The sequence below is a fragment of the Rhagoletis pomonella genome, unplaced genomic scaffold, assembly GCF_013731165.1.
Source record: "Rhagoletis pomonella isolate Grant_MI unplaced genomic scaffold, Rhpom_1.0 Rhpom_scaffold_00009, whole genome shotgun sequence".
In the NCBI taxonomy this organism is placed as follows: domain Eukaryota; kingdom Metazoa; phylum Arthropoda; class Insecta; order Diptera; family Tephritidae; genus Rhagoletis; species Rhagoletis pomonella.
This window is the reverse complement of record NW_023458563.1, coordinates 30,599,363-30,610,457: the sequence shown is the minus strand read 5'-3', so window position 1 is coordinate 30,610,457 and position 11,095 is coordinate 30,599,363. Positions and strand designations below refer to the sequence as shown.

The 11,095-nt window shown below is 36.9% G+C and overlaps 1 protein-coding gene across 2 annotated transcripts in view; it reads left to right on the top strand.

Annotated features, from left to right (window-relative positions):
• Positions 1 to 11,095, top strand: part of LOC118745713 — a 337,897-nt gene that overhangs the window by 120,139 nt on the left and 206,663 nt on the right. For both annotated transcript variants that reach the window (XM_036479328.1, XM_036479326.1), the window contains exon 2: positions 1,079 to 1,373. In XM_036479328.1, the coding sequence (XP_036335221.1) occupies positions 1,136 to 1,373 (238 nt within the window). In that variant the 5' untranslated portion in view covers positions 1,079 to 1,135. The remainder of the gene's footprint in view (positions 1 to 1,078; positions 1,374 to 11,095) is intronic.

Sequence of the window (11,095 nt, the reverse complement as noted above, 5' to 3'; positions counted from 1 at the left end):
CCGGAAGAAGACGCGAATATGCGTCGAAACGCGTAGGAGAAGAAGTAAACACTTGTTTTATTCAATATAACCGGCCAAAAAGCTCCAAACCCAATATCATTGAATTTTTAACCTTGGCCCACGGAAAATAATTTCCAAGGATATTCAAGGATAAAGTTTTCAAAGGATATTTTCAATACTTATTCGTCCTTGCACCAAAAAATTATTATTTTTTCCATTCTACAGAATTTTTCCTTATAACTTATACCCATATTGTTATTCTACAATGCACCGAATCTTTTGAATAATTTTTTTTTCAATCATATTCTAGAGATTTCAAAGTCCTTAAAAAAAGAGAAAAAGCTAAAAACGCAGTTTTACTATATTTTGGCCCCAGTTTTGTGGATATATCGATTTTTTCGTATGTAAATAAATATAAAAAATATAAAAGTTAAACTTTAACCTCTTTTATTGGCTTTAGTTTTTATTTGCCCCAAATAATCTTGGTTGAAATCAGCATGAAAAGTTCTATTTAGCTACGTTTTTTATTTCTTTTTGGCTAAACGGTTGATATTCTACACCACGGCTACTTCGGACTATTTCTGTCTCAATCCTAGAGTACGGGAACAGGCTAAATGTAAATAAGAAAAAGTAAACAAACAAATGTCACATTAAACTCTGAGTTTATTAAACACCCCAATTAGAACACTTGACAGTTGTTTATAAAGTCAAAACGTTAAACTCGAGTTAAAATTTCAACGTGAACATGGTATTACTTTTAAAAAATAATTTCATTCAAATGTTGGCCGCGACTAAATATGCTGTGTTATTTGAAACTCTTAAGAGCTGCGTGAAGAAAGAGAACAAGGCAGTTAGCAAGGTTCTACGCTCAACCTTCCAACGTAATTATTAGTTAAGCTTGTAATGCACCATGTATTCAATAGCCCAATAGCATTGATGTGGTTAACGGCTAGTCCATCTCCCCCGCAAAAAATACCCTTATCCAACAGTCACACATATATATCTTTTTTTTTAATTCGCAATGCTGTCACAATTACAATACAAATTGAATTTTTTTTTGATTTCTTACTCTGTGTAGGTACAATAAAAACAACCAGGCGTTAAATACATCGGCGAAAATCTTCAATTTTGAAAGATGTTGCAGCCGCCCTGTAGAGGCGGGTTATTGCAGCTTCAGACGCACATGCAGCAGCAGGAGTCAAAAGTTTCCAGACGAGAACCGTCAAATTTTCTGTTGCCAAAGCTTACCGTAGCACAACGGTATCGAGACTTATGTACCACAAGAAGAACTATAACAGCCAGAAATGTGTTATTTCTAATAGTCGGCGCGCTGCTAGCGCTACCAGCAGTACTAACACAAACCTCTCCTTCAGGTAAATGCTAAACGTAATCTTATGTGTATATAAAAAAAATTAATGTACATATGTATTACCGATAGATTTGTTTAATAAATATCTCGCTTTCATTGAATTTGTTTTTTTATTTGGTTTAGAATTTTTCAGAAACTTTGCAAAATTTTTATAATTTTGCTCAAAGTATGAAATTTTGATTTAAAAATTATATCTGCAAAGCTGCATCTAAGTTTTCAACTTTTTAATCAGATTTTCCAGAATTTTTTTGAGTATGTAGTTTTATAGCCCATTAAATTCTAGTATGTACATTAAAGTGCATGTTTTAAGTTGCTAAAAAATCGCAATGATAATATTTTTTCTGACCGCATTACGCCTTTTTCATTCAAAACAAAATGTCGAATATAGTTTGTTTGGAAGAAAAATGTCCCAACATCAACGCGATTCTTTAGCAACATCAAACTTGTAATGTAATGTTAATGTTTTGGGTGTAACAGAAAGGGACACCGCGACCTAGAAGATCTTTTGTATACCTATGATGGTTTCTAACGCAGACGGCCAAGATGTTATTAGCCTCCTTTACAAATGCTTAAAGTTGCTTGGTAGATGAGTTCCTAACCCCAAGGGCATCGACTGTGAAAGAACGGAAGCATTGCAGTCTTAGCCTGACCAATGCCAGACAATCACACATAGGCGGACTTCCAAAACGTCAATTGCTTTGCATACGTACAAAGTATAAGGTTCCATAACGTCTAACTGCAAAATATTGACAATGTATATTGTTCCAAAACGCAGCCGAAAAGTTATCGAAACGCATCGCTCGAGCAATCAGCGCATCAGAAACAAAGTTGATGCTTCGTTTGTTATTGGTTAGCATTGGTGTTTTAGAAATGGAAAATTCAGAAAAATTGGTCATTGCTATATTGAATATTTAAAATATGCAATGTATATGATTGCAATGTGTTAGAACTCTGCATATACAAACACTTTGAATACCGCAGTATAACAGTTTCCAAATATTGTATTGATACGTTTTGGAAGTCAGCCATAATGTGCTCTGACGTCGCCTCGTCTTCAAGGGAAAGACGGCAGTCCGTCTCTGTGAAAATACCAATCCGGGACATAAAACAGCGCGGGTGAGTTTACCCACGGATCTATTTTAAGCCTCGAGGAGGACCAGCTGAGTCCGGAAAATGGTTCCGGCTCCATAAGAACGGACGATGAGCCTTCCCTTGCCAATTCATTGGCGACCTCGTTCCCCACGATCCCGCAGTGTCCTGATACCCAGCGTAGTAATACCGTGTTCCTTGCTGACAAGAGTTTAATAATGTCAAAGCACTCCTTGACGAGCCTGGAGGCGATCTTCCAATTAGAGAGGGCCTTTATCGTCGCCTGGCTATCTAAAAATATAACTAGAAACGCGCCTTTTAAACCCTTCTCAAGGTTCAGTATGGCACAAATTGAGATGGCTAGTACCTCGGCCTGAAAAACCGTGGCCCAAGTGGCACCCGCCCCTGCTCTACCTCCATATTGATCCGTCTGTGTACCAGTACACATATTTGGGAACTAGTTCTGGTAAAGCATTTGACAAGACATCTGGGTCTGAAGTTTTGACCTGAAATTTCCTTCCATAACAGGTATCCTTTTGATTTAACTTTGTTTGTGTTCGGGTTTACAACCAAATATATCAGAAAAAAGCCTTTTATATTTTTATGCCGACATTTCAACCTTTTTATTGTAGATTTCTTCAGGGCTCAATGACAATAAAGCAAAGAAAAAAACATAACTTGTTAGGTCCGCAATCAAACAAAAGCTTAAATAAATAATATTATTTATATTAAATTACATGTCGATGCACCCGCTAATCGAGAAGATTAGCACCGACAAGGGTTGCTAATCGAATATTCAGTCTCAGCGATAACAAATTATCATGCAGACTCATTAATCGCTATCACGCCATAAACAACAATAACAATCACTGCAAACCGCTGCTAAAAAACTCACAATATCGTATTTTCCATATGCAACCCAAAGAATTACGCGAAAATTCAAAGAGTACACTGACAACATTCGGTTTACATTCATGAACAAAAACAACGTTGGACAAATATTTAATTAAATGGAAGATCTATTCCAACCAAAAAAGAGAAGAATGTCGTTTATCAAGTTAATTGCGCCGATTGCCAGCGAGAGAGAAACTACATAGGCACCACTTCACAACAGTTATACAAGCGATTAAATCAGCAAAGCAAAGGTGTTGAGAACCAAAGAACTGAAAAAAGGGCTATTACTTTTTGTCACAAATTTGACTCTGATGGAGCCAAAATATTAGAAAGAGAAAGAAATTGGGAGAAGAGAATGTTACTAGAAGAAATACTCAAGCAGCTGCGATTTTTAGTGAGATACTTTTTGACTTAAATTCTATTATTTATTTATACTTTTTTGATTTCGGACCTAAAAAGTTATGTTTATTTATTTGCTTTATTGTCATTAGGCCCTGGAAGACCAGAATAAAAAGATCGAAACGTTGGCATGAAAAAAAATGTTTTTTTTCTGATTTATTTGACTGTAAACCCGAAAACAAACAAACTTAAATAAACAGAAAACAGTCGGTAGAACAAACATCAACAGGTTTCCTTTGACTTAGCGTCGGAACACTCGCAGATTTTGCGTATTGTGTCTTGTTTTTAAAAGTTCTGTCACAATATTGCATCTGCAAATTCCTCGAAGCTGCTGCTGCCTGAACAAAAATGTGGAGTGGGTTCCAGCCACGTCTGGACATGTTCTCATTGCTCCTGTCACCGACAGAAGAGCCATCTTTTGGAGTTTGTTCAGAGGCGAAACGGCAAGCGTTTTTGGCCACCAGACTATAGAGGCATAAGCTACAATTGGACGGACTATAGTTCGTTATGTATGTATGTATGTATTGCTGCGCTCCTATTACATACGAAAAAACTTGTTTGTAGAAAAAAACTTTTACCGAAATGAGTTTGAATGATTTCAATGTTTTCCACTCATTCATTCACATTCTTCCATTTGAAGGTAGTAAATTTAAATGTAAATATTCATAACTTACAAAATTCCAAACGCTGAGTGTTTTGTATGTGAAGTAAAACATTCAAATCTACTGTACTCTGTTTGGCTAAAAGTTTGAATGAATTCATGCAGCCCTCTAATGCCTTTCTCCAATTATACGGTATGTATTCACATGGACAACTTGCCCTCAATAAACAGACGAGCCGATCGATGATAGCATCAATTAATCTCTGAGTTGGTGCTGGATATAAGCCAACTCCGACTGCAGCTTTGAAAATTTCAAAGGACTCTACCGCCCACAGTACATTGTCCCTGTCAAAGATGGAGCCAGACCTGCTGAGACTTCTAACCTTGGAGAATATATAAGACATAGGTCAGTTGGTTGGTTGTAGTGCCTCCCAAGTTGTCCTCAGGAATCAATTAGCGCATAGCCGCACCATTTTGTTTCACTTCTCGCGGACAATTTTATTCTACCGTAGCCTACCTGTCAAGCATTTGCGCAGTTCAAACAAACCACTTTGCCCCGCTTATAAATTTGTGCATATCGCTTATTGTAGCCCTAGATGAATCCACTAGCTGCCGAATTGTGTGTTTCCCGAAAGCTTTATGCCTTGAGGAAGCCAGCGCTGGGCGTTCAAACAAGATATAGAACACTGTTTCCTCGCTTCCCTCTATCCGGCAGCTGCGGCATGTATCGTTGTATGGGAGTCCTATATAGGCGTGCTTTACCAGCGGCCAGTGGCCGGTGATAGTCGCTACAATCCTAAATACATCTACCCTTGGCTCTGCTGTTCTTTTCCTGCAATAGTCACGCCAAAGCTCACGTGCTATCTTGCAAGTCTGAATCTCTGACCACCTCCTCCTTGCCAGTTTCAGAAAATGTAAGTGTACCTCTGCTTGTACTTGTCTAAGGGGGTAGCCCAGTAGCACCGCTACCGATTCATCCAAACAAGCTCCCGCCTCGGCCAATTCGTCTGCTCTCTCGTTACCTTCTATATTCCTATGGCCGGGAACCAGGGATGAAAAAATAGGTACAATTGTACCTTTTTCCGACGTTGGATGACTTAAAGGTACATTAGGTACAGTCAGTGGATTTTAGGTACAATTATTATTATTGACCCATATTCGCTTTTTGATTTCTGGAAATATATTTAAAATGCTTTCGAAGATACTTACGGCAATTTGATTATTTTCTCTAGACTTGTTGCACCTATCAAAAGGAATCGGATAAATTAGCAGACTTTTCGTGTTGTTGCTGGATAAAGAAGTATACTTCGCAAAGTATGTTTTTTGTCTTTTTCGCCAATATCTTTCAGTAGTCAAGATTTGACAAAACCAACACCAATAGTCTATAGATATAGGCTCAGTTAAAAAAACAAAAACCTAATCATGTTTAAAGTACATCCATCCTTTGTATTCATGTTTTAAATAAAATTTATAAAAAAAACTACAAATGAATGATGTAACTTTTTTTAGGTACAATCTGTCTCATTTAGGTACATTTATTTTATGATATTAAGTACAATATGAAATTTCCATTTTTCATCCCTGCCGGGAACCCAGACAAGAGAGCTAGACATTGACTGGGATGCTAAGCGTAGCTCCATCTTGCATTCTTTGACTAGCTTAGACTTGGTATCAGGAGACGATATAGCTAGCAGAGCCTGGTGGCCTGAGTAAATCACTGCTTTTACTTTTCTAGTAGCACTATTAATTTGCAACCTACAGGCCTCACATATGCCAAGGACTTCGGCCTGAAATATGCTAGCATTGGTTCGCCAGCCGCAGGGACAGATTGGCACCAAGCTCCTCGGAATATACTACTGCCCCCACACCGCAGTCCATCTTCGATACGTCTGTGTAGATTCAGACAGCTTCCTTATCATCTGCTTGGCCCCTTCTCCATTCCTTTCTGGATGGAAACCGTACCACCACATTCAATCCAAATTCCTGGCTTGATACCATGTAGTCCGTGGTTTTATTTTCTATCGGACTAATATTTAAGATTGAGCTGTGCTCAAAGGTCCTCGTTTTCCACAGCCCAGACTCCCTGAGTCTTAATGCTGAGTACGTCGCGATTTCCTTCAGGCATAGATCAATCGGAATCATATTGAGGACGACATTCAGTGCTTCTGAAGGGCAGGATCTCAATGCCCCAGTTATCCCCGAACAAGCCGCTCTTTATAAGCTACTTAGTCTATTGACATTGTACCGTCTACTTAAGGCTGGCCAACAAACTAGTGGGCCATAGGTAAGGATCGGCCTTATGATGGATGTACATCCACATCACAAGTTTCGGTTTTAATCCCCATATATACGATATAAGCTCTCTCTTTACGTTTTTCCAGGTTAAGTTTCCACTTTAGCTTGGTGTCTAGGATGATTCCCAGATATTTTGCATTGGCCGATAGGGGGATTGTCTTTTCGCCTATGGAAGGAAGTCTAAATTGGGGTATCTTATTTCTATTTGTAAACAGTAATAACTCAGTTTTGCTGGGGTTAACGTTAAGTCACTGGTGAGAGTACGCCTCCCTGTACCTCGGCCGTAATGTTTGGCATTCTGGCTGAAAAATATTCGGCTACTAAGTCAATCTAATAAATTCATAAGAAAAAATAGCAACAATAAAAATAATCGGTGTCAAACGGTGATCATTGTGACGCGTACAAATATTAATTTTTTAGTGTGAAGTTTTTCGCATACTTTTAAGTAGCAGTACTTTTTTTTGCGAAGGTATTTTAAAATAATTATTTATGCGTGGTTTAGTTTCAATGTTTTATATAATAAGTGTCCAAGCTGTAGTGAAGATTGATAATTTTCGATATATTTAAACAAAAAGTAAGTAATTGTGAAAACATTAAGATTTTTACTGGAGCAGATCTTTCGAATCTAACTTCACATATACTGGTGTTTATAAGCAAACTAATAAGGAATATTTCTACTTTTAGATTTCGTAAGCACTTTTTGCACAAGTCTGCACAAATTTTTGGTTTTCATTAATAAACATGGCAGTCATCTGACTATAAAAGATTAAAAGAGTCTATCGGTAAGATCTGTAGTCAATTTCGTCTAAAATGGGGCCGCTGCTTTCGTATGAAGTCCTGTTTTCGGCAGCTGCACTCCAACTGGTTGCCGCAAAGTGTGGATTCATCCGACTTTTTTCTTGACGTAACTCCGTATTGACATAACATCAACATCATAGGTACATCCATTTAATAGTTACGACTTTGGCACGCTTAAATTGAAAAAGGGCACACTGTGCGCCGTCCACACCAATCTCCATAAGTGATTATATGATGGTGTCAACTTCAATGTTGTTGAAGGCGCCCTCTATATTCAAGAAAGCTGCTAAAGTATATTGCTTGAAATGTAGTGACTTTTCTATAAATCCTACCACATCGTGCAAAGCTGACTCCGTCGATTTGCCTTTAATGTAAGCGTGTTGCGCTGTTGATAGGAATTCTTTTCCCAATAGCGATCTTATGTATATGTCTATCAACCTCTCCAGTGTTTTAATAACAAAGGAAGCCAGGCTTGGGGGTCTAACGTCCTTTACCGTTTCGTGGTTCTTCCTACCCGGTTTTGTAATGAACACTACCTTGACTCGTACCTAACTCTGGGGGACATAGTTCATACTAATGCAAGCTCTATAAAGAGTTACAAGAAGCGGCGCTATTCGCTTCTTTGATTGCTGTAACATGGCCGGTATAGTTAGGGTTGCCAGCCGTACTATAATATATAGTATTGTACTATTTTTTGGATCTGCGTACTATATACTGTTGGGAAAAAATATAGTATGCAAAAATACTATATTTCTTCAAATATAAATACATTTCAGTCATTTGTAAGAAAGAAATGTTTTAAAATGGATGACATTTATACTGAAATATCAATATTAAAATAAATATACTTTAAAAAAGGGTCCACAGATCAAAAATGGCAACATCTTTTAAAATACTTAGAAAATTTACCAAATTTACTTAAAATTATTTCGCTTATGCTTTCTATTCCTGAAACTTCGGCATTCACAGAAAGAGTTTTTCTATTAAGATTTTGAAATGGTGAGATGAGAGAAATAAAGCGAATATCTCACTAGTACAAAATTAACTTTTGATTTATATTAATTTAAATATTGATTGCGATAAAACGTATGATAGTTTCAAAGAAATATATTTTTTTATAGAGGAAATGCATAAGAAAGAAAAAAGATGTACAATTAAAAAGCATTTTTACTTTTTCTTTAAAAAAAATACTATATATATTCGAAGTGTAATATATTTTTCAGATTTTTTTGAAAAAGTACCATAAATTTCTTAGATAATGTTGGCAACCCTAGGTATAATACCATCCGGGCCTTTAATAAAGGATAAATTGGTGTGCTCCTTTGAGAGTATCTTGCTTACTCTAGCCGAGTCTCTGACATTCTCTATTGAGGAGCAATAGGCTTGCCAGGAATTGACTTTTGCTTTCCTCAGGCCTTTTTGTATGATTTTAAGACTTTTTTGTAAGGGTCCCATTTCTAAAAAGGTCACTTAAGCACTCGCTAAAAAGTTTTCTAACACTATTCCTAAGAGCTCCAAGGAGAACTGATCCGCGCATTTGATGACCCGGTATCCCCTTAGGGATTCCGACGAGTCGAACTCTGGGTAGGGACCTTCGGGGTTGTCAAGGACGTGGTCCATCACGAGACTCGAAAGTTTTACATCGATCTCCACCCATTTTTGCTGCACTGCTAGCATCATTCTGCTTCCTTCGTCGATGAATGATGGTGGTCTCTCGCTACGTCGCTGAAGTAGCGATGTTTACTGGATGTTGCGGACTCCGTTACATCAGCTTGCTTTAAGCGTTTTCGTTGAGCCCCATTGTCGCTCTCGTTCTGCGAGCGGTTCCTCTTTTGGGCCTCGCTAGTTACCGTAGTGTCGGTACGTTCCGTCTGGAATCTCTCGTACTCTTCCACCATGCCCATATATCTACGATTGTCTTTCTAATAGCGTTCATCTACACCTCGAGTTGCTGCATTTCGCTCGATTTTGTCGAGCATATACAGAGCCTTCTGGTATCGTTGCCTCATAAACGCGTTTGAGGGTTTCTTCTTCTTTGGTGGATGGTTGCTGCTGGCAACGGCCGCGTTTTTGCTACAGGTAGGCTTTTCTTCCGGTGTGTTATGGCTGGCACTACCGGTACTAAAGTGATCTATTTGCAGAACGGCGGTAATATTGCTGGCACCTTCCGTTCTGCTGCTGCTAACAGCCTTTCCTTCTGAGGTGCTTTGGCTAGCACCACAAGTGGAATTCGCTGTCGGGATTTGGGGTTTTTAGGAGATTTAAGTAGTCTCTCTTCCCCAAGTGTCAGTTGCTGCTGTTCTTTTTGTTGTTGTTGTTTGTTTTTGTTTAAATTCTCCATTATTTATATTATACTAGAATCTAATGGGTTATAAAAATGCGTGCACAAATATTCTGACAAATCTGATTAACAAGGTGAAAATTTAGATGAAACTTGGCGTATTTTTTATAATTTTTTAAATCAAAATTTCATACTGTATGCATTATTATAAAAAATCTGCAAAATTTTAGCAAAATTTCATACCAAATAAATGAAAACCAGATATTTATTAAACAAATCTATCGGGTATAATTCAATGAGATACTTTGTGTTTATACTTCAATAGTGTTATAATCCAAAATAATACAATATCGAGTTAAGTATGCAAAAATTATCCCTACCTTTTCTTCTATGTTGTGTAAAAATTTCATAGCTGTACCGATTAGCAGTGGCTCACTAGAAAAAATATCGCACACGATCTTTAAAGTGACAAAACTAAAAATTACTCGTTCGTCGGAAAATGCGAAAAACTATTCCTTAGCACATGCTAATCATATGGGCAAGGGGGGCTTTGCCTTAATTTTTTCAATAAATTATAACAAAAATTTAATACAGCTTTTGCTGGAACGTTAATAATGGCTCTGTCTAGATTTTTAGTGCATGATTTTAAAAATGTCGGATTTTGAGTTGTGTCACGTTTGAAGATCGATATGCGATATGTGATATGTGAACCGTTTATTTTAAAAGATGGATAAGTCACTTCGTACCTCTTGTGCTTAAATTACCGGCTACTTGTAACCTAACTTTAAAGCAGATTTTTCACCAGTTTTTAGTTTTTTGAAATATTGAAGAAAATTAGCGATAGGTCCTTTATGGATTTTTATATACTGTCACTCACAGAAATATTCATAATTAAATTTTTTTTACAATATTCCGAATGTTTTCAATCGTTTTTCGTTCACTTTTATTTAAAGCATAGCGCATTCTATAACAAAAACTATATAAATCAATCTTGCAAATTTAAATTTTAGTTTAGTTTTTAGCAAGTTCCAAGTCACTAAATTTTTAATTTTTTAGAATTTTTAATGTCGAGGGTGTTCAGCATTTCCTTCCAATAACGTATGAACGTAACAAAATTGCATACTCGAAATTTTGTTACAAATTCTGAATAAGAAGTTATAATTTTGGTGAAAATTTTTGGAAGTTTAATTAATTTTTTGTGAATTTTGTACAGAGTTTGCAAGATTTATTTATATGGGTTTTGTTAAAGAATGAGCTGTATTTTGTGAATAAACATTAAATAAAAAGATTTTTGATGGAAACATTTTGTATATTGTGAAAAAACTAAGTTGCGAATACTTCTGTGAGTGACTGTATGCCTTTGTATGAA